This window comes from Mesoplodon mirus (genome assembly GCF_964341445.2).
Source record: "Mesoplodon mirus genome assembly, chromosome: 7".
Taxonomy (NCBI): Eukaryota; Metazoa; Chordata; class Mammalia; order Artiodactyla; family Ziphiidae; genus Mesoplodon; species Mesoplodon mirus.
Window position 1 is genome coordinate 110,934,175 of NC_138983.1, and position 24,551 is coordinate 110,958,725.

At 40.8% G+C, this 24,551-nt stretch overlaps 1 protein-coding gene and 1 long non-coding RNA gene across 2 annotated transcripts in view; one reads left to right on the plus strand and one right to left on the minus strand.

Moving 5' to 3' along the window:
• Positions 1–11,549, minus strand: part of MMP20 (matrix metallopeptidase 20) — a gene marked incomplete at both ends in the record, with an annotated part of 46,526 nt that extends 34,977 nt beyond the window's left edge. The window contains 3 exons of the mRNA XM_082626480.1: positions 817–965; positions 4,594–4,841; positions 11,424–11,549. Coding sequence (XP_082482606.1) covers positions 817–965; positions 4,594–4,841; positions 11,424–11,549 — 523 coding nt within the window. The remainder of the gene's footprint in view (positions 1–816; positions 966–4,593; positions 4,842–11,423) is intronic.
• The window catches only part of LOC309807169, a 170,720-nt gene that overhangs the window by 134,671 nt on the left and 11,498 nt on the right, over positions 1–24,551 (plus strand). Inside the window, exon 5 of the long non-coding RNA XR_014294522.1 lies at positions 6,438–6,503. This is a non-coding gene — a long non-coding RNA (uncharacterized lncRNA). The remainder of the gene's footprint in view (positions 1–6,437; positions 6,504–24,551) is intronic.

Consider the following 24,551-nt stretch of genomic DNA (forward strand, 5'->3'; position numbering starts at 1 on the left):
CACCCAGGGCCACCTCTCAAGGGGTCACACTCAGGACTTACTTGATCTTCTCTCTCCCAGCTTCTAAGCATGTATTTTCCCAGTGACATCAGATTAAAATTAAGATGAGGACTTGAAATAGGACACTTAGAAATGTTATCTGTGGAGGGGAAGAGGCAGTGATACTCACCTTGACTCTGAGGAAACTGAGAGGAGAAAGGAATTACATGGCCTTTCCATCATCTACTACTAGACATGCTTCTCTGAAAAGGGCTCCACTCCTCTCTGGGGGGAGTTGGGGGATGGAGAAGAAGTGGGCAGGTTGGAGGCAGGCCTGGCATCTCCAAAAGATGGTATGCAAGTGTGGACAAGACGGCAATGCCAGTCACTCTCCTAAATATTGCTGCACGGGAAAGCTGTCAGGGCTCCTGTGAAATTAATCCTCAGTGAGGATTCAAGGTGGGAAATCCTTGGCTAATATGGGAGGGAGTATATGGCGATGGGCATCATCATGGGAATGGGATGAGGACAGATGACCTCCTAGCCAATGGGAAAGCTAAATCTGACATTTGTCCCTGATGGGGCAATACCACTATGAAAGCTGATTATGCTGAGTCCATTCTGCAGCTCAGTCTAATGATGACAAGAAATGCTGAGAACTCCTCTGGTATATTCTGGCCAGATGAAGACTGTGACTTTGCCATGATCTTGGCCTCTGCTCTTCAAACTGTGTGAAGGAGGATTGTGCTGATCACATGGATTAAACACTGTAGGAGGAAAAGTGTTGAAACATTGCTCCTCTGATCAGTAGACAAAATCTAAGAAGCACCACAGTACCTCCAGTTTCAAAAGATATCATAATATCTGCTTCTCCTGAGTTTATTCTGACAAAGCTCAGAGGGACGGCGCTACTCCAGGCCTGCAGGGCCATCTCCACTGCTTTGTCCACTTCTGCAGAAGTCATGGAAGGTGTGTATTTGGATACTCTGTGAAAACAGAAGGAACATGTTTTGCTTTCAGTAAGTGCTCCTAAGTGAAGAAAGCAAGAATTACATCAAGGCTGTATTAAAAATAAAAATATTGAACATAAATCTACAATTTAGATTTTTTTCTCCAAAATAATAATTCTTATTTTGCTTTCATATTTGTTAAATTACTGAAACATGTTAAACAGTAAGAAAAATGAAGGGAAGAAATGAAAGAGTTGAGATAATCTGGTGCTGAAACAGTTTGGCTTTCATTGTTATTATATATCACTAACTTTAAAGAATAATACCTTGTGTAACTTTATGAGTAGCTGGAAGTCCATTTTCCCTAAAGTGGTTTTAATTGAGAAGGGACCTCTTTCCCCAAAAGGTACTGAAAATTTTCAATTGTAAAAACTAAAAACACAGAGTTTTGAGGTTTTTCAAATTCTTGTTCAAAGACCATCAGAATTTCCCCAGGGCCATGGGGGAATGTTTTTTCTTAAAATAATATGTATCTTAAAGGGGAAGTGCTAGCTCCTCACAAGGATGCTCACTTGAACTGAAAAAGGCTTGAGTCTTTCATCAAGTCCTGGCCTGGCAATGACATCAGAAGGCAGAAAAGTACAGAGCATTTTGGACAAACAGTGGGTGGAGACAGTTGGTGTTTTTCTAGGACATGCCATGCTGGAGGCCAGGGGCTGGGGGTTCTTGGCAGCATGTAAAGGAAGGGTGGGAGAAAGGAACTCCCACCCAGAACCTTGGGCTCAGATGGAATCAGGGGTGCAGAGTTAGAAGTGAATTCTGTGAGAGCCAATCTTGAGAGCAGACACCTAGCCAACTTTCTCTTTCTGCAGCTCCTAGTCCAGACCCTTGCACATAGTAGGCACTTAGCAAACACTTGCTAAGTGGATGAACTAATGAATAAAAGCTAGTGTTTTTTAGGGCCTACTCAGTAGTTCTCAAAGCTTAGGACTTGTGATAACTACTTAGGAAACTTGATAAACACACATGTATGATCCAGAAATCTTCATTTAACAAGTATTCTAGGTTATTCTGATGCAGGTTGTGCATTCTCAGCCAGAACCCAGCAGTATATCCTGGGGGCCCAAAAGGAAGGGACCATGTCCCACAGAGAGGATGGGAAATAGCTAAACCTCAGTAATGGAGAGGGAAGGATCAAGGAGATCTCTTACTCCAGGGACTGGGGCCAAGAGGAGGGAGGTAGAGTGTCTGGGGGGAAACCAGAAGGACCCTTGAAGGGACCATTTAGTGTTTTCAGAATATGCCACGCCCACTGCATAATATGAATCTGTGATTTATCATGGCTCTGTGTAGTTGGTATCTCGAAATTCGCTCACATTATAGACAAGCTATCCATCCCCAAAGAGCTACCTGTGTGTTGGGCTGGAGAAGACAGGGATGGAGAAGGGACGACACCAGAAAGGAAGAGCACGTGGGCAGAGGTCCTGACCCAGGGTCTGGAGACTGACACAGCAGCAGTGATGACAGTTAATGTTCTGTGAATACACACTATGTGCTGGAACTTGTTCTAGGCACTTTTAAATGTGGTACGCCCTCTAACCCTCACAGCAACCTTCAGAGATAATAGTAACACTCTACGTTTTATGACTAGTCAGGACTTGAGCCCAGTTCTTTACGACTCCAAAGCCTATGCACATAAGCACTATGCTATATTTTGTCTTTTGCAGTCCTTTGGGCTATGTTAAAAGGAGTTATTCTGAGATCCAGTAGCTATATAGACAGAGTATAAGATAGTCTCTAGTTCCTTTTTGGGTGGGGCGGGGGAGAAGGAGAGTTGTTTGGGAGCAACTGGATGGGCAGTGTGGAGGGTGCTTTTGGGACTGCCCAAAATATTATCACAAGAATATTATACTTCTTTAAGTCCCAAATTAGCTTGATCTATCCCCTTGTCTTTGCTGTGCATAATCACTGACTAAAATTCTATGATACAGTTTATTTTAAGAAATGACAGAAAAAACTTTGTGAGTTTATATAAAATATTTCTGTCTTACCCTTAATCATCTCATAATCTCTTGGGTGTTTAATTCCTTATAGGGTGTTTCTTCCCCAAATGCTTTGATTTTTGTGGAATTCTTATGCTGGAGCAGAGGCTAATAATTGTGTTCAGCACCACCTTAATGGACTCTTGGGCTCATAGCAACCAACAAGTGGCCTAGAGGAATCATCTGATCTCTCTTTGGGTTTGAGCCCCCATTTGATCACAGGGAATCACTGGTGTGCTGCTACAGTTTAATAACCGGTTCTATGACCAAAACTCCTTGTCTGTAGGGTTTGCTGGTTTCCATACTGTAAGTACCCTCACTATGGCTAATTTCAACAACCAACTTGCCATGAGTGAACGTAAAGCTGGGAGGAGATGAGCAGCAACACATCATTTCCATCATACAGATAAGAGATGTAAATGACCTCGTGAATATAGATAATAGTAAAATGTAGTATAATAATTAGGAAGCACCATGGACGGTCCAATGGAAGAGGGTGGACCAACCTGGGAAGGAGGCCTGTCTGGCCCCACAAATGGATGCAGGCTGCAGGGCTGGAATTCTGGCCTGAGAACCCAGAGTACAGTGAGGGTGTAGATTCTCGTTGGGTGAATGAGTCCTCTTGGATCATGCAGAATCCTTGTTCCGCCTGGGACAGGAGGAAGCCAGAGGATGGCCAGGTGGGAGCCAGGCTCAACTGTGGAGGTGGAGGAGGGATAAGGTGGGAGGTGGGGGAGCCTGGGGCTAGGGGCTGACCGGCTCCCGCTTTGCCTACAAGTCAGGCTCAGATGTCACTGGCCGGTCCCTGGGTGACTTGGTAGCTCCCTCCATGTGCTGCCACAGTTCTCTGCTTAGACCTGTAGTTTCACACTTCTCACCCAGAGCTTCGACTGTTTGTACACGTGTCTCCCCCAAAGGAGAGGAAAGGTGATCTACTCACCTTTACATCTCCAAAATTGAATGCCTATGGTAGACATTTAATAAATTGTCAATAAATTATTTTTGGAATTAATAAAAAATTAATTTATTAATAGGTGAGTTTATTTGCTTCTGATTTAGAAGATTGTTTTAAGAAAACTGGTTGGTACCATCAGGTTATTAATCCTAGACTAGTTTATTTTTCTTTAGAGAAAAATGTGTTGTCTCTAATTGGTAAAATTGTAATGCCTAAAACGGCCAGCCATTATGATACTCTTGAGATCATATTTTCTAGTGAACTCTCCACTGTCATTTTCTAAAGATTGGACCTAAGAAGTTCTTATGCTCTCTTATGATTGTGATGAGTCATGATTTTTATACAGATCAGAAGGAAGATTTTTTTGTTTGTTTGTTTGTTTGTTTGTTTTTGCGGTACGCGGGCCTCTCACTGTTGTGGCCTCTCCCGTTGCGGAGCACAGGCTCCAGACACGCAGGCTCAGTGGCCATGGCTCACGGGCCCAGCCGCTCCGCGGCATGTGGGATCTTCCCGGACCGGGGCATGAACCCGTGTCCCGTGCATGGGCAGGCGGACTCTCAACCACTGCGCCACCAGGGAAGCCCAGAAGGAAGATATTTTTAAAGGAAAAGAAAGAAGGAGAGAAAGGCTCTTTCTCTCTGAATTTGGAGAGATTCGATCTCATTACCTGTATGTCAAAGTATTTTTTTTCCATTTGGGTTCACCTGGGAAGAGGCGATAGTTTGCCACATCAGGAACTCCACAGCGAGGCCTCTTGATCACATCCATGGTGGCCCGGTCTAACTTCCCAGTGACTTGGAGGCCGAAGAAAGCCTGCAGCTCCTTAATGTTTTTAACCGTGGAATTGCCTCCTCTTGCAATCATCTCACCAATCTGGTGCCCTCCTTTCTTTGTGTAATATTTGTCAAGGTATGCCTGAAATGGAGAGGCAGGCTGACGTCCACAGCACAATCTCTGGGCAACACTTACGCTCAGGTAAGACAGGGACGGTATTCTTGATATGCTAAAGATAGTGTGCAGAGCATATTCCCACTTTTGAAAAAATTAGATATATTTGCGTAGATGAAGCTTAGACAGATATATGCCAAGTTATTAACAACAATTATCTTTGGGCGGTGGGATTTTAGATTTTTTTATGTGTGTGCCTTTTATACTTTTTCTACAATGAATAGTTATTTGAAGAGAAAAAAATAATGGAAGGAGAATAATGTGAACATTTTCCCCACGGACCATTTATTTGTCATTGAGGTCTTTACCAATTTGCAAAACAAAGACTCTCCTATTTTTCTAGTAAGCATTTATTAGTGTCGTATTTTCATTATACATTATGCAAGATCAGTATGTTCTTAACTCTCTGTGGCCTATATTGCAGCCTCTCATCTTATACAAAGGCAGCAAGTCAATCTGTTTCCCAGCTGAGACTTTTAATTAATTCAGGTGTGTTCAATACATGGGGTGCAAATTGTTTCCAAGGGGCATGTTTCCTAGGACTGGCTCTTTGTCCCTTGAAGCAAATGAAATTAGCCATAAATTATAAGGCTTTTACTTGGGCTTAAAGGCTTAAAACCCTAATGTACCACTCAAAACACTCTGTATGACTTCTTGGGTGAAGTGAGTGAGACAGGGTCATGAAAATGCAGGGTCAGAGCCTGCTCATGGCCCAGGAATTTCACCCACCCAACTTATTTCAGGAAAACAAAAAGCAGCTAAATCTTTATATCTATATTTTATTAAATATAAAATTTTATATCTGTATATTATTATAAGGTACTTATTTGTTGTATATAAATAATATTATTTATATATTTTTGAAAAATATTTAATGGCATGGAGTAATGAAGTCAATATAATGGCAATATACTGAGAAAGGTAGAAGTGAAATATTTATACATAATTTCATGAATAAACAAAATCATATAATGTAAATAGATTATATTCATGTTTATTATATCTGTATATTAATATAATAATGTTAACATCTATATTAACACTTAAAATTAAGACATTAATCAAGACATTGATAATTAACATGTATATAATTTATAATGAACATAAGTAACATAAATAATGGAAGGAAATAAGTCTGAATATTAATCTTGTTTATCTCTGGGTTTTAAAATTATGGATGACAGTTTATTCTTTATCCTTTCCTATATCCCAAAGTTTTCTGCTATGAACGTGAACTGTATTTGTTAAGGAAAAAAAGAAAAGGAGTAAGACTCGCTCACTTGTTTGGACAAGGTGCTCTGTGTCCTTACTGTGTGGTCAACCAGTCCTTACTCCTTGCCCTGCTTATGAGAGGAACTCACTTCCCTGGTGGTTGTTCTTTGTAAAAATCTTAATGAGATGAGAACCCAAGAGGAGGAAAAGGGCGATGGAGCCCTGAAACAAAGCCCTGCTCTTTGTTTCAGGGCAGGTGCCTTGAAACAAAGGTGTAACTATTTGCTTTCATTTCCATGTCTGGTTAGGCCATCTTAAATCAACATTTTATGTTCCTGATCTTTTTGGCAGGATGACGTTGATTCTCTGAGCCATTCTGTTTGCTCAAGCTGATGCTGTGATAATGCGACGCTCATGGTAAGTCTGAATTACGCTCTTCAGAGGTGAGCTCTGTGCGGAAGGCCAGATGCTTCATATTTTCTGAGGCCGTTTTGATTTCAAATATTTTATTCCCTTGTTAGGCTATGTGTTACACTTACACTCTAAATTCTAATTTCGGTTTTATGAAATATGGTCATATAAGAAGATGCTTCTGATATATTAAGTGAAAAGAGGTTTACAACTATTATTATAGTACAAGCCACCTTTGTAAACAGAAGTCTGTGCATATTAATACACACAGATATATAGTCATAAACTAGGACTAGGATGAGGAAGTGGGTGGGGGGTTGCCAAATAATCAATGATCAAGAAAAATAATGTTTAATGCAATATTTTTGGAAAAAATAAAAATTATTGCATAAAATCCATAATGGACAAAATATCAAAATTTTAAACAAAGACAAGGTCCAAGCTTGTGTCATTCCTTCACGTTAGTCCCAGCACTGAGTCATAGAAAGGGTTTTGAAAAATGTAGACTAAGGGATTAACAGTGGTTATATTTTAGTGATGGAATTGAGAATAATTCATTTTTAGTTGTATATGTTTTATATATTGTTTTGCTGTGAACATATATAATTTTTATAATAAAATATTTTTTCTTCAAAATATGCTTAAGATGCTAGACCTGCAGCTCAAAAGGTTTAAGGCAAGTCATAGTAAATAGGATTAAAAATATCTTTAATGAAGTAAAGATAAAATCAAAAACTATTTCTACTTAAAGAGACCACAAGGATTGGTTACTGCAGTGACACAGGTGAGTTGCTCCCTACTGGGTGCTCCCACGGAATGTGGTTCTTAGACTAGTGAACACCTGCCACCTTGTACCACAGTCCACCAGCTTGTCATCACTCTCACCTGTGGGGTCTCAGGCTGGGGATCGTGATGCCTTCACAGATATGGCCCTGGCCTGACCCAGTTCTAGGTTCAGATGTTCAGTTACCATTTGAGCTATTTTTCTTTAGGTAAAATACAGAAAATATGCTTCTTTGAAGAATTATCAAACTCTCTTAGGTACAGAGAGCCCAAATTATTCTGTACACTTTCTTGCCAAAGTTATTGATGAGGTTTTAGCATACTTTTCAGAGTCAAAATGTTCAGTTAGGCACAAAGATGCCCACTTAGAACTGTGTTTGTGTTCTATTCTAACACTTGTGTGCTGCTGGCTCAACATATAATTGTGGGCCTGGGTCAAAGATTTCAGGACTCACCAGAATTGTCCTATGTGCCTCCCCACCCTCTGTACTCCCCCATTGTTGAAACCACAGGAGTCTAGGGTTGGCAATATGGTGGTCCCCTCTCCGTGTCTCTAACAATGTTTGACAGATGAGAATAGCAGAGGCCTCGAGGGCAGGCCCAGGGGGCCCAGGTCCCCCTCCCGACTCTTCTTTCAGTGCACTTTCCTAGTGTCCTTCCTGAGAGTGAAGAGCTTAAAGCTCAGATTTAAGTGTGCTTCAGGACAAGGTGAAGTTCAAGATACGGTTCTTCAATATTTCTTTCTGTTTTGGCTAAGTCACAGGAATGGAACTGTGGGAACTGTTTGTTGTGTGACAAATCCTAGGTTCTAAAAAGCTTGGGCAATTCCTTTTGGTGTCAGGTTTCTCATCTATAAGATGGGGTTGGTGTCTATCCTACCCACACCAGTATGAGGATCCAATGAGATCCTTAGTGTGAAAATACTTTGAAATGTATCAAAAGACTTTAAAATGTATATACCTTTTTACTCATTAATTACACTTCTGGAAATCTATCCTGAAAAAAATAATCCTTTAGATTAGGCTGATCTACAAAGATGTTCATAGAAACATTATTCATGTGGAAATATTCCATGTATCCAACAAAGGAAATGGCTAAATAAATTATAAATCACTTATATTCTGAAATATTTGTAACTTTTTAACATGATCTTTATGAACATAGTATAAAATCAAAATTTTTTATGTTATAATAATAAGAAAGGTAGGAACCAAATTTTGAGTATAATGACAATTAAAAACTATCTTTATGCACAGAAAGTAAAATGGTAGTAAAAGTACCTGAATTTAACAGTTTGTATTTGGAAGGATTTTTGTTTATTTTCTTTAATTATAAGCTCATAATAATGTGATTATAAAAGCTTATATTATTTTAAGGACAATTTAACAGCCTGTATTAAATGTTGTATTGATATTATTATTTTTAAAAAAAACAAACAAAAAGTAGAATAAAACTCTGGATTATGAGACTAAGTATTTCATCATTTTCCTAGCCTTTATGATAATTAGCCAAACAGAATTTAAAAGATACAAGTGGGCATTAAATCAACTAAAAACCTGTTTATCTTTTCAAGCATAGATTATCGTGTTCATGGGTTTAGGAAGAAGCGAATAGTATTTGGAAACGTTTCCTGCCTGGAGTTTCCAGGCACAGGAAACCATTTGTTATCTCTTAGTGAGCGATCTAGAAAGAAGAGAGTAGTGTAGAAGGGGCTTAACCTGACCTGGACCCCCAGGCCCCGGGTGTGTGCTGGCCTGGCCTGACTCTGGGACTCAGCCAGTATCTTCTTGCCATGGTGGCCCGATGCTCCAATCCAAGCTCCTTCAGCCCCCGGCTGCTGCACTTGCTCTTTTCTCTGCCTGGACTGCTCTGTCTCCAGATCTTCACACGACTGTGAAGTTCAGGTTCACATAGCTCTTTATCTCAAATATCACTTCCTCAGAGAATCCTTCCTGGACTACTCAAGTGAAAATGCCCCCCCAGGGTCCCAGTAACTCGCTATCATCCTAATTTATTTTTTGATATCATTTGGGGACTTATTGATTGACTTGTTTGTCTCCTCCCAGCATCTTCCCACTCCTCCATCATCCCCATGCCAGCACCATAAGAACAGGGACTTGACTTGTTTTGTTCACTGATGTTTGTCCAGTGCTTAGAACAGGTCCTGGCACATAGCATACAGTAAATTTTCAATAAATAATTGCTGAATGAATGAACTTAAGCTATTTTTATGAAATAAGTCTATTTTCATGTCCTTTCATTTGTTGTATTGTAAGGCTGCCTAAGTTGTTAAATATTTCTATAAACTATAAGATGGGACAGTAATTCTTTCTAGGCACTGAGATCCACTTGAGAGGTTTGCCCAGATCATTCCAGCTTGCTGCAGAGTAATACCTGTTCCTGCCCAGAGCTGATGACTGAGGCCATTGCAGGCAGGAGAAGGTCTGTTTGCCAGGTGTTGACAAGTTTCCTTGATCCTTGGTCGAAGGTCTTTCAGAAAGTATGCCATGAGGGAGACTGAGGAGGGCTGACTTGCTTTGGAGAGGAAGGAGTAAGGGGTCACTACAGTCCAAGAACACCTAAGTATTTCTAAATACTCCTATTAGCAAGTTTAGCTTTTTCCAAGGCTTGCTGGTCTTATTCCTGCATAGACCATTATGGGGTCAGCTAATTGTTTTCTGCAAAGGTCTGGTAATTAATATTTTTGGTTTCATCATGTGGTTTCTGCCATTGTGGTACAAAAGCAGTAATTGATGATTTGTAAATGAACAGGCATGGCTGGTTTGGGCCCAATGAACATAGTTTGTCTGAACGTGGACAAAACCACAGTCTTCAGCCACCAGATCAGTTCTGGCCTCAGCATGACCCTCCTTCTGGAGGTCCCAAAGCCTCTAGTTTCTGAATCAGGGTGGCATGAGGCTGGGTGATGGAAGATTACATTTGGGGAGAAGGGATTCAAAGCTTGGTGGCACCAGCAAAATACGATTTGAAATAGACCCCCAGTATTGTGAGATATGTTATTTGGAATTTAGTTCGTCTGAAAGTGGGCTCAGGTCAAAGGAAGTTCAATTCAACAGGTCTGTGCTCGGCATCCACTGTGCTGTTTATATGCAGGGCTAATATTCAAAATGTTTAACCACTGGTGTGGCAGGGGGACAGACCAATTAGAATGGAAGAGTGGTGTAAACAATCAGTAGGGACACGCTGGTGTGTACAGGTGACACTCAGCTCTGCAATGTGTACACAGCTGTAACCTGGCAGGTAGGAAAGCAACCCTGAGGCAGGGTTGGCAATCACAGATGCGCTATCATTTTGACAGACGCTTGAAACAGAGGCCCTGGTGCAAAAACATCTCACTTACACACCTTTCATGAATGTTGGAAATTCCTTCATTGAAGACTTGTTTCTTAAGGTTAAAGTTCACCACTTCCCTTTAAATGTTAAAGACAAAACACTTGGAAGCAAATATACATTGAATCACTTTGAGTCACACTTAGTCTTTGAAGAAATTCTGTTATGTATTATTTTATCAGATTCTCTCTGACAGTCAGGAGAGATTTTAAAGGAGGGGAAGGTACAGAAATTGTAAGTAAATAAGGTACTTGGGGAATATCCTTTAGAGAGGAGAGACCCTCACATGAGAAGCAGGTAGCCACCCAGCAAAAATTTGGTTCACTTCAAATTTTGATCAAGTTTGCCCTGAATACAAGAGCCATTTTTCTAAAAAGTGAACACAGGAAATCTTTCTGTTGTGACTGTTAGGAATCTTAGCACTAAGTTTCCGGCCCATCTCTACTGTGCAAATCTTACACTTTGGTTTTTATTTTTCCTCCTACGTTGCTCCTCAAATACTTCTTTTGTCTTTTTTTGGAATGCGTGTATTTTTGCAAGCCGCCTCAAATTCTGTGTGCAGCAAGATACCTGGATAGACATTCATTCATTTATTTATGCAATCATGCAACACAGGCACTCAGTGTGTACCAGACACCAGACTTAGCTGTACAGGGGATCGTATCCATTAGACTTCAGTGGACTTAGAAGATGATTTCAAAGCCATAACAGATTTTCCTTATTTTCTCATTATCCCCTTTAGGTTTTCTGGGGCAGGAGGGGGAAGAGGGAATTGTGCAAAGATTCACAAACCTGTGCGAGGTGGTAGCTGTTCCTTGAGGTCCTGGGGGTGGCTGCAAACAGGGAGGGGGCTGCAGTGGAAAACTTCAGAGTCGTGACGAGGAGGACAGCAAGGCCAGATACAGGGAGCACCTTCATCTCCTCCTGGTGGCTTGGTAATTATAGCAGCCCGGGGGATGGCAGACAGTGCACGTTTGCACTTCGACCTGGAGCTGCTTTTATAGAGTCAAACAGGTCTGGGCCCTCAGAGCAAGGATGATTCATGTCTCAAAAGGTAATTATACAGCTCCTTTCTCCCCTGATGACGGGGTAACACAGCAGTACACAGGAGTCAGGGAACCTTCACTTTTTGCAATTTACCAAGTGGCAAAAGGAGAAAAACAGTCACTTTTAATGCAGTTTGTCAGCTACTTACATGAATTGGATTAATTTGAACCCACCTCAACTGAAACATTTGATGAGTCTCAGTTTGGGGCTTTTCCATCCTGCTGGCAGAGAAGGTAAATGAGTAGAATATACTTTAACTTGTCCTCTACCTCTGGACTCCCCACACATCTACCCCATTCACCTTCTTCTGTTAGCACTTGGACATTTCTCAGAAACAAATGCTATTTATAATGATGGTTCTGGGACACGTAAGATCCTGAATCATCAAGGAAGCATTACATTATACCATGCTGACTTAGGGTGGAAGGTGCACTGGTAATTGTTAGAAAGCTTTTGAATAAGTTAACATAAGAGAGATGTTCTTCAGCAACCGAAACTGTCAATTCCCCATTCTCTGTGCACTCTGGTTAGCTGGAGTCAAACTCTTGTTCCTGGCTCTGATCTGGATGGATCCTGATTTAGAGATAGCATGGAGAAATGGTGTTGTATGGTGGAAAAAGTACTTTGGCATCGGACAAACTGAGATTAAATTTTGTTTAGGATACTTCCTAGCTGGGTGACTTTGAGCAAGTTATGTAACCTCTCTGAACATGATATTTTTTTTTTAAATCTGCAAAAGACTGACAGTAATACTGTGTGTAAGCCCCTCATGTTACAGAGGTAGCATAGCATGTGACATGGTGTCTGTGGGTGTCACTTGCATCCAGTAGACCTGGGTTCAAGTCTTAGTTCTGACACTTGTGCATATGACTGAGCAGGTTACTTAATCTCTTTCAGCTGTGGTACTTTTGCCTGAAAAATAGGGAAAAAGGTACCTACTTTGAAGAATTGTCATAAAGGAGTAAATCAGGTCATAACAAAGCCCTCAGCAGAGTGCTCAGTAGACGTCGGCTCTTACAGAATAATGTTCAATTTATCTTTTTACTTTATTACCAGGCACTAGGTAGGCTTTTTTTTAAATGAATTAATTGTTCTTAGATTATTTCACTCTGGAGTTTTTTTTTAATTTTTGAAATTAATTTAATTTATTTATTTATTCATGGCTGCGTTGGGTCTTTGTTGCTACGCGTGGGCTTTCTCTAGTTGTGGCGAGCGGGGGCTACTCTCCGTCATGGTGTGCAGGCTTCTCATTGCAGTGGCTTCTCGTTGCGGAGCACGGGCTCTAGGTGTGAGGGCTTCAGTAGTTGTGGCATGCAGGCTCAGGAGTTATGGCTCACGGGCTCTAGAGCACAGGCTCAGTAGTTGTGGTGCATGGGCTTAGGTACTACATGGCATGTGGGATCCTCCGTGGCATGTGGGATCTTCCCGGACCGGGGCTCGAAACCATGTCCCCTGCATTGGCAGGCGGATTCTTAACCTCTGCGCCACCAGGGAAGTCCCACCAGGTAGGCTTTTAATTAATGTTTTTTGAACGGATGAGTGGATGACTCAATGATTCTCAAAGTGTAGTTCCTGGACTAGCAGCATTACTATTACCAGGGAACTTGTTGTAAACACAAATTCTCCAGCCCCACCCAGACTTACTGAATCAGAAACTGTGGGAATGGGGCCCAGCAGATGCATTTTAACAAGCCTTCCAGGTCATTCTGGTGCATGCTAAAGTTGGAAAACCACCGGAGTAGATGAGCAGACAGGATTATGAAGTATGGGATGAAACGAAAATATATACAAAGTGCCAAGAACATCCTGGTCACAGAAAGTATTCAGTATTGCCCTTGCCATCTACAGCAGTGTGTCTTAGTGGTGACATACCTGGTATTTAAAGTCATTTGTGAAGTCTGTTGCAAATAATTTAATACTATTATTTGTTAAATGATAAAAATACATAAATGTCTTACTTTCGCACTTAGGCTAGATTCAAAGTTATTACTATAGTGATCTCTCTCTCTCTTGCTCTGTTTGCATGCTGACACATTTTCCTGCATGAAGAGAAAACAGTGGGGCTATGGCCACATATGGTGTCTAGTGAATAACCCCAGGTACTCAATGAGAGTTTGTCACACATGTGAACATCATCTCTGTTATATGCTGTGAGGCACACAAAACATGATCCTCAGAAGAAAAAAGGAAGAAAACCACAGATCTAGTAGACTAATTCAACTAACTGAATTATAAGTTCCTTGAAGAATGACTGATATAAAAGTCACGTAATTTCGTTTTATAAATGAATGAATGAATGTACAAACATATACTCATTGTCTCTTTTTGGTCTAAGTAAAGGAAAATACTATGAAAACAATCTTTTAAAATTTGCATTTATATGTTCTCCTGTCCTCTGTAGTGCTACTACTACTTCACTTTCACAGCAGCTGCCACAATTGAAGAACAAAGAATGAGTCCTTGAAATTTCCCTCTATTTGATCATCTCATTCCCCCAGTTTCTCCCCAAACTACTGTTGCATTTCATCGTGATGGCCCCAATGCAGGCAGGGAGTGAAGGAACAATAGCAAGAAATTCTGGGGCCTATAGAAAGAAAATACTCTCACCTCCAGAACTCCAAAGAATTTGCTAAGTCCCATTTTTGGAAGTAGACTGAAGTAAATAACTGCTTATAAGGTATGATCTAGATATTTCTAGAAGATTCCAGTAGCCACTCTTCATTTGCGTGAATGCAATCAATCCCAATATTCCCAAGTATGACACTTCGATTGTTAAGCGCAAAAACTGAAGAGGAGTAGCAATTTATGTTCTTATAAGTCATTTACACATTAATATGAGTAGGTATTACCTCAAAGCCAGTGCTAGGCAACACCCTTGACCCTTCCAAAGCGACAGACTCAAGCTGGTAATTTCTCACTAGGTGTTTTTTTTGTCCTGACTTTCTCTCTTCACAGGGGAGCAAAAGTTTCCTTTCTTTCTATCATTCTTGTGTCAAATCTAAACTAAATCCAAATCATTCTAACCTAAAAAGATCATATCAAAGCAAGTCAATGACTAAAAGGGAATGGAATGAGAGCCCGTATCACAGAGAAATGTGGAAAGCATAGTATCTGTAGAAAAATCAGATTATAAAAATAATATACATGAAACAGGAGGTTGGTAGCCTCTGGGCAGGGTTGATGTTTTGGGGTCCTGCAGACTTTGTAGAACTTTACACAGAACTAAAGTTTCCATGTACCACTAATGTAAGAGGATAAGCATTTTAAATTACAGAATCAAGTTTACTGCAAAGAACTCCTTTATTCTAGACCCTAGCTGAATTTGATTCCGTAGGGGTTTTAGTAAATCCTCAACATTGAAGTTGCTGAGATGGTGCCTGCTGTGCATGTTATGAATTGATGAATAATTGTTGAATAAATTACTGATTGCCCAGTTGACTTATTAAAGGGCTCTGTATTTAGACAGACCTAGAATTAAATATTGACTTGGTCACTTTCTAGATATATTACTAGTCAGTGTTATTATGTTTCAAGCTATGAAAACCAGTTTTGGATAATTTAAGAGAAAACATTTTTTTTAAAAAGGATATCAGGTAGCTTAGAGAACTGCCAGGAAGCCTTGAGCATCAGGCTGGAAGAACCAACATGACTAAGGGCAGAAGAAACCAGAGCCAAGGAGTGATCAGTTGTCGGGACCCTTGCCTCTTACTACTGGACAATGTTCCAGATGGACAGTCAAGGCTACTGCTGCTCTTGTTTCTATGTCTTTTTCTCACTCCCTCAGCATTCAGAGTCTTTAATGAGAAATTCTATTGGTTGGGCCTGGGTCATGTGCCCTCACCCTGATGTCCAGAGGCAAGAAGCAGGCCTCCATACTAAGAGGCAGGACAGCTTCCATAGAGACCACCATTTATATATATATATATATATATATGATGGGAATACCCCCAGAGAGAAAATTGGTGCTGGGTAACCAAAGAACAAATCAAAACCAAACCCAGAAAATGTCTACCACAATCTGTGAAACCTCCTAAACTACTCCTGCATTGTCAAATGGTGGGGTGGCGATGTGGGGATAATACCTATGTCAAGGGATGTTGAGAGGATTAAATGGATGCTTAGTGTTCAGTACAGTTCATAAATAGGAGACTACAGAATTGTTTTTTGCCATGATTTTCAAAAATTCCACAGAAATATTGTGAAGGATTAATAAAAAATGAATATATGACATTTTCTTACTTCTAAGATACCATCGGTTATTGAATTGACCATTGATTAAAATAACAGTTGTGGGGAAAAAATAAAGCATTACATCATTAAATGTATACACTGACATGCTATATATTGTTCAAGTGTTTTTTGTCTGTATTCCACTTCTAGAATACAAGCTCCATAAGGATAAGTACTCTATCTTTTGTCTGCAGCAATATCCCTAGTGCATAAAACAGTGTCTGGCACAAAATAGGTTTTCAATAAACAGCTGTTGAATAAATGAATGTATGAATGAGTGATTGAATGATTAAAGTTAGGAATAAGAAAAATAAGATTGCCCTCAGGGAGAGAAATTTTTCCTTAACCCATGTAATGAATCAAACAAAGGTGTGTAGCATTACCCTAAGGTATTGAAACTTTTATTAAACCCTTATTATATGCCAGACATTGAGCCAAGCACCTTATGTACATTTTCCACAAAACTATAGAACACCTCATTTTACAAATGAAGAAACTTGGGCTTAGGGAAGGTGAATAATTAGTTGAACTGCATGTAGATATTAAGTGGTGGCTCCATGATTTTAACCCAAATCTGTCAGAGCTCAAAAATCTGTGTTCTTGACAGTTACAGGAATACATACATTGATGCATGTGCCACGCAGTGTCCTAGGGAACACTGGGCTCAGAGTTGGCTGGAGTTGGACCACTTGGCTGACCCCGGTGGCCAGGCAGCTCCCTAGCACTCCCACGAGTCTTGCCAACACTGAAGGGGGGCCAGCCAACCTGCCCAAGCTCCCTGACTGATGCTATTTCTCATTGCAAATGATTCAGCTCTTTCTCTGCTTTCTACATCTCAATCTATAGTGAGTTTAGCTTTCATAAATGATTAGATTTCTTGACTTGCAAGGAGTTCAGCCCCAGGCTGGATGAATGCCTCCAGTGAGGCAGGTTACTAACAATCAGCCACTAGCTGGCCTTCTAGCCCACAGCCAGCCATATCACTGTCTTTCTTTCAGACTTCCCCAGTAAATATACTCCACTTTGAATGCCTGACTTGTAAAAATGTTTTCTTTAACCCATAAATCATATCATACTCCATTTTGTAATGATATATAGTTTTTTAGTTTAGAAGGTCTTTCTTAGGAATATAATACAAAGCTATAGTGATCAAGACAGTAATGTACTGGCACAAAAACAGAAATATAGATGAATGGAACAGGATAGAAAGCCCAGAGATAAACCCACGTACATATGGTCACCTTATCTTTGATATAGGAGGCAAGAATATACAGTGGAGAAACGACAGCCTCTTCAATAAGTGGTGCTGGGAAAACTAGACAGCTACATGTAAAAGAATGAAATTAGAACACGCCCTAACACCATACACAAAAATAGACTCAAAATGGATTAAAGACCTAAATGTAAGGCCACACACTATAAAACTCTTAGAGGAAAACATAGGCAGAACACTCTATGACATAAATCACAGCAAGATCCTTTTTGACCCACCTCCTAGAGAAATGGAAATAAAAATGAAAATAAACAAATGGGACCTCATGAAACTTAAAAGCTTTTGCACAGCAAAGGGAACCATAAACAAGACCAAAAGATAGCACTCAGAATGGGAGAAAATATTTGCAAATGAAGCAACTGACAAAAGATTAATCTCCAAAATATAAAGCAGCTCATGCAGCTCAGTAACACAAAAACAAACAACCCAGTCCAAAAATGGGCAGAAGACCTAAACAGGCATTTCTCCAAAGAAGATATACAGATTGCCAACAAATACATGAAAGGATGCTCAACATCACTAATCATTAGAGAAATGCAAATCAAAACTACAATGAGGTATCACCTCACACAGGTCAGAATGGCCATCATCAAAAAATCTACAAACAATAAATGTTGGAGAGGGTGTGGAGAAAAGGGAACCCTCTTGCACTGTTGGTGGGAATGTAAATTGAAAGAGCCACTATGAAGAACAGTATGGAGGTTCCTTAAAAAACTCAAAATAGAACTACCATATGACCTAGCAATCCCACTACTGGTCATATACCCTGAGAAAACCGTAATTCAAAAAGAGTCATGTACCACAATGTTCATTGCAACACTATTTATAATAACCAGGACATGGAAGCAACCTGAGTGTCCATCGACAGATGAATAGATAAAGAAGATGTGGCACATATATACAATGGGATATTACTCAGCCATAAAAAGAAATGAAATTGAGTTATTTGTAGTGAGGTGGATGGACCTAGAGACTGTCATACAGAGTGAAGTTAAGTCAGAAAGAGAAAAACAATTACCATATGCTAACACATATATATGGAATCTAAAAAAAAAAAAAAAAGAAAAAGTTTTCTGCAGAACCTAGGGGCAGGACAGGAATAAAGACACAGGTGGAGAGAATGGACTTGAGACATGGGGAGGGGGAAGGGTAAGCTGGGACGAAGTGAGAGAGTGGCATGACCATATATACACTACCAAATGTAAAATAGATAGCTAGTGGGAAGCAGCTGCATAGCACAGGGAGATCAGCTCGGTGCTTTGTGACCACCTAGAGGGGTGGGATAGGGAGGGTGGGAAGGAGATGCAAGAGGGAGGGGATATGGGGATATATGTATACGTATAGCTGATTCACTTTGTTATACAGCAGAAAGTAACACACCACTGTAAAGCAATTATATACTCCAATAAAGATGTTAATAAAAATGTCTATTATGGAAGAATGGTTATCTAAATAATAGGTTTTTTATTTGATGAACATGTATTTATTTTGGTCCTCTGGCATTTATCTTAGCAATGTTCTGTAAGTTTTAGTGCAGAGTTATTTTATAAGTTTTGTTGAACTTATCCCTAAACACTTTTGCTTTACTTTCTGGTACTTTTAAATTTACTTGTATAGTTCTTCCTTGAGTTTTAAGTGTTGACTATATTCTCCAAATTTGCTAAATGCAGTTATTAGCTTTAACATTTTTGCAGATTAGTTAGAATAATCTATGTGAATTATTAGGCTATCTGATACCAGAGATCTAACTTTTGTTTCTAACTTTTGTGCCTTCTAATACCTTTCTTATTACCCCGACTTTTACATTAAATCAGACAGTTACATTGAAAAAAAAAAAGAATAGAGAATAATATTAACTGATATTCTGAATTTCTAGGTAAACAAATATTTTAGAATCAGGTGGAATAAAAATAGAAGAAAGAAAAAGTGTATTTGAAACCAAAGACTACCCTCAGAACACCATACAGAAAATAATCAAATGATCTGGCATCACTTGTGAGAATTGAGAAGCTCAAAGAGGGCCGGCCAGCCCCTTCCAGAAGCAGAATCCAACTTGTTTATCTTCACCAAGAACAGGAAAAGAAAGGAGAGGAGAGGAGAGGAGAGAAAGAAAAAGGGAATATTATATATATATATATTTATATATATATATATGAATACCTACATTCATTCACATATTCAATAAATATTTATTGAGCATCAATCATTTTTTAGGCGCTGGAAGTACAGAGATATGAGACATTGTTTTTATACTTTAGGAGCTTAAAGTTTTCTCCTGTAATAAGATTGAGAACTTGGAGTAAGATATTAGAAATGGCCTGAATCTTTGTGACAAAAAATGCCTTTACATTGCAAATTGGTAGAATCCTTCTAAAAGGCACTATATACCAAGAACCATAAAAGGGTTCATACTTTTTTGGACATATTGCATATTCCTAAGAATTTTCAGTGAGAAATCAATTTAAAAGAATAAAAGCAAAGGTGTTTATCTTATTCTTAGTTATAAGAGCAAAAATTTGGAAACAACCTAAATGTCTAAAAATAGGGAAGTGGTTATGTAAGTGATGACAATTCAATGTTATATAATTTAGTCATTAGAAAGGAAATAGCAGTGCATAAAATATTAAAAGAACAATTTTAACCGAAAAAGGAAAACACAAAATTGGGCAAATTTGTTTCTTTCTGCTAAAGAAAAGTATAAAGGCAAAAAAGAAAACCTGGGGAAATGACAACAATAGTGTTAAGGTGGTAAGGCCTTATACCTAACCATATCTGTAAATCTTCCTCTAATGCTACCATACATTTTTTTAAAAACAGTGAAAATTTCAGATATAGAGAACAAACTAGTGGTTATCAGAGGGGAGAGAGAAAGGGGGAGGGGAAGGATAGGGGTAGGGGACTAAGAGGTACAAACTATTAGGTATAAAATAAGCTACAAGGATATATTGTACAACACAGGGAATGTAGCCAATATTTTATAATAACTATAAATTTACAAATTGTGAATCACTATATTGTACACCTATACTTATATGATAATGTACATCAACTATGCTTAAAAAAAGTATGACATTTGCGCCACAAAAAAGAGCAGTGAAACTTTGAGGGACTATATCCATGTACCCTTTAAGTTTGTATTTGAGAAAATCTGTATGATGAACTCAGTGGCATGTTTTACTGATTCATTTGTTTGCCCACTCTTCATTTATTTACTCAGTTGAAAACTCTTGCGTTTAGTCTATGTGCTGCTACTAGGCTTAGTGCTGAGGTACAAAAGGTAAATAAAAACCTGTTCCTACCTACCATGGTCTCAGAGTCTCCAGGGAGAGACTCAGATGTAAACTCTAAGTGTCCCGCAGTGTAATTAGTGGAGTAACAGAGGTATTTCGGAGTCCAGATGAGGGCAGAAGAGGGCCAACCTGTTTCTTCCTGGGCTGTTGAGAGTGGGAGTGGGATGGAGGAAACGGGGGGTCAGGGCTGGCTTTCGGTAGAGAGGAGCTTTAGCTGAGTTCACCAGCAAGGTGGGTGAGGCCAGAAGGCGGACTGGGCAAGGGAAGTGGAGGGGAGAATTCCAAGCTGAGGGATTATGGGGTGAGGAGATATTGAAAGGCATCTATTCCTAGGAAATTGAAGGTATTTCTATGCACAAGTCTATCTGGGGGCAGAACCAGGAGATGCGGCAGAAAATGTAGGCAGAGACCTGTCTGTTGGAGGACACCTCTCACCCACAGTTCCGATGACTGAATCAGCAAGGCAGAGGCCAGGAATCATTTGCTGGGTGAGCCATGGGCAATGGTGAAAGCCAGGAGAACAAGTCCTACCCCAAGCTGAGGTCCAAGAGCAGGAATGAAATGAGGTTCCAGGGCACAGAGCTGGAACATGTTGGCAAAACAAAGAAGGCAGAAGGTGAGCCGAATGCCCAGAGCAAGTCTGGAGCAGCCACAGTAGCAACAAGGGCTTTTGAGGGCTTGCTGGGTTTATTTAAGGGGCATGGAGAGGAGTGGACTGGGCAACGTCATGGAACCTTGTGTGCCAGGCTAAGGCATCTAGACATTAAGGGTTTGTGATGGGAAACCACTAGAGCGTTTCTTTCCCAGGAATGACATGACTGGGTTTGCATTTACAGAAAGACTGCTGAAAGGAGCAAGCACACAGTGTAGACTGGAGGGGGTCACCGAGGGGTGAGTTGTAGGAAGCTGGGGTCAGAGGGCTTACAGTTATGTTTATCTTAGATCACATACCATGAGAGACAAACATGTCAATATAGTTAGCATTTTGTTTATTCTTGTAAAATCCCAGGCCTGTAACGCAATGATCACTAACGTGAGCTTTTGAGGTTGGATAGTAAATGTGTTTACAGCAGTCTCTGTAAGGGGTGGGATGTCAAAAGTCCCATTAGAACACATTCCGCTTGCCCAATCATTTTAATGAGTCAATTCTCTAAATTATAGACCTATTTCAGTATAGGAATCAGCAATTTCTGGAAATTGATAGCTTGCCCAGTAGTTTCTTTTGAAATCTCCATTTTTTTCCTCTAGAGTTTTGTCTTCATGTAAAATAAATTCAATCACTTTGAAGGATCTACCACAGCCCCACCACTTCCTCCTCTTCTATTTTCTTTTACATATGTTTGAAAATGTTTTTTGAGTGTCCTCTATGTGTTCCAGGCACTGATCTGGGTGCAGGGAATGCAGAAGTGAGAAGGTGGCATTTGAGCAGAGATTTAAATGTAAGGAGAAAGTGGGTCTCATCAGTATTTAGGGGGAAGAATATTCCAGGCAGAGGGAACAGTAGCTACCAAAGCCTTTAGGTGGTGTAGAGTCTGGCGTGTCTGGGGAGGAGCCAGGAGCGAGTAGGAGGCCAGAGCAGAGTGAGCGAGGGGAGCGTGGTGGAGGGGTCAGAGCGGCAGCAGGGGGAATCTCGGCTGGGCTTGGATTCCTGCACCAGACTCCCCATGTGATGGGAGGCACTGGGAGTGGGGGGATGGAGCATACGCACCACAGTGCATCCAACGTGTCTAAAAGGAAAACTGGCTGCTGTGGACATGTGTGAGTGCGAGCAGGGAGACCAGCTGGGCTGCTTGGTGTCCAGGCAAGAGGTGATGGTGGTAAGACTGGGGTTCTCAAAGTGTGGCCCCTGGACCAGCAGCATTAGCATCATTTGGGGATTTGTAAATTCCTGGGCCCCATCAAGACCTACTGAATCAGAAACTCTGGGGATGGAGGCCCAGCAACCTATGTTTTAACAAGCCTGCCAGGAGATTCTGATATATGCTTATGTTCCAGGGCTGCTGGTGGGAAGAACTTACCGGATCTAGGATACAGAGAGAGAGGGAGAGCTTCTGAGGCTTGCTGATGGCCTGTATGTATCATGGACGAATCAAGAATGAATCTCAGGCTTCCCTGGTTGCGCAGTGGTTGAGAGTCCGCCTGCCGATGCAGGGGACACGGGTTCGTGCCCCGGTCCGGGAAGATCCCACATGCCGCAGTGCGGCTAGGCCCGTGAGCCGTGGCCGCTGAGCCTGCGCGTCCGGAGCCTGTGCTCCGCAACGGGAGAGGCCACAACAGTGAGAGGCCCGCATAGCGCAAAAAAAAAAAAAAAAAAAAAAAGAATGAATCTCATTATGTCTGAGCAAATAGTGAGGGAATGCAGTAAAGCATGGTGATTTTTTTTTTTTTTTTTTTGCACGAACCTGTGTCCCCTGCATCGGCAGGCAGACTCTCAACCACTGCGCCACCAGGGAAGCCCAGCATGGTGATTTTGAACGTAAGTTTGAGGCAGTATGTCTGGAGTTAAGTCCTAACTCCATCACTAAGTATCTGTGTGACTTTGGGCAATTAATGTCTCCTGCAAGAGCAGACTCTGAAACGATTTAGGTGCAGTGATCCCCAGAAGTGCTAGGAGGGGCTTCCTGTGTCATTTCCCTGGGGAGGGGAGAAAGCTAATAAAGTGTACATGAATGAGAAGCTTACCACTGTGGGCATTTGGGGTTCAGCCCCACTGGGGACCCTATGTGGAGCGTACTTCAGAACTGTCCCAGGAAGGGGAAGGGGCATCTGGGCTATTTATCTAGCAATTACAATTGGTTGAGGTTGCTCTTGGGGCATTCCTTTTCAGAAGCCTCTAGACTATCCCACGTGGACCAGGTATGTGCCTGTGACTAGAAAATGCCCTCAGAAAGAGTAGGAATTGACTGTAGGTAACATCTGATGTAGGTTTAAAGGACTCTGAGAGGGTCACTGACACAGCCTGCAGCACAAATTTCTCTGTGCCTCACTTTTCTCATCTGGAAAATAGGAATGACGGTAATAATACATCCCTTCCAGAAATGTGAGGATTAAATGTTGGGGCACTTAAAGCTATTGGAACTGTGTCAGACTCATACTAAACACTCAGTAAATATCAATTATTTTTTACGAGATAAGAAAGATGAGGGGAGGTGTGAATTTGTGAGCAAGGGAAGTCAAGAGTTCTGTGTTGGATCTGTTACATATGATTTCAGGAAGGCAGTGGGATGTAAAGCTGGAGTTAGGAGAAAGGTTGAGACTGGAGATAAAAATTTGGGAGGCATTAAGTATAGGTGATGGTGAAGCTACAAGACTTGATGAGATTACCTACGGAGAGAGTAGATGGAGCAGAGAAATAGGGCAGCCTTGAGGACCCTTTAACCTTGAACATGGCATCCACTTGCCTCTTTCTCTAGCTGTTGAACTGGATTTTGCTCTTCTCTCCCCAACCCCCCCACACCATTAAAAAATAACCTATTGTCTTCCTTCTTTTCTTTCTTCTCCCGTCGGCCTCTTCCCTGTTTCCTTCTCTCTTTCTCCCCACTTCCCTTCCTTCCTTCCTTCCTTCCTTCCTTCCTTCCTTCCTTCCTTCCTCCCTCCCTCCCTCCCTTTCTTATCAAAAAGTCATTAAATGAGGCCAAATGGGTATGGTAACTTGGGTAAGGCAAGCTTGAGCAGGAGTCAGGGTGTGTGTATGTGGGCAGGATCAAGAGATTGACTACACCTCGAGAACTAAGGTAACAGGAGTCAAATTTCTCACCATCAGAAAAGAGAAGTACAGCTACAGACAGGAGGGAAGCTACAATGAATGAAGCCTGAGACAGGAGGGAAGCTACAATGAATGAAGCCTGAGTAAATGGGAATGAGGGTATTGGTGTAAACTTATAAGACACAGAAATAAATATGGAGCCAAATGTGCAAGCATGTGTGTACGTGTATACATGTATGTATTTCCTATCAGTGTCCACTGAGAGGGCCTGGGAATAGGGATACACCAGCTACAACATGCACACTTTGCAGCCAGATTTTGTTTTCCAAATGCTACCTCGACTAAAAAGCACCAGGGCTTCTTGGAAATGGCAG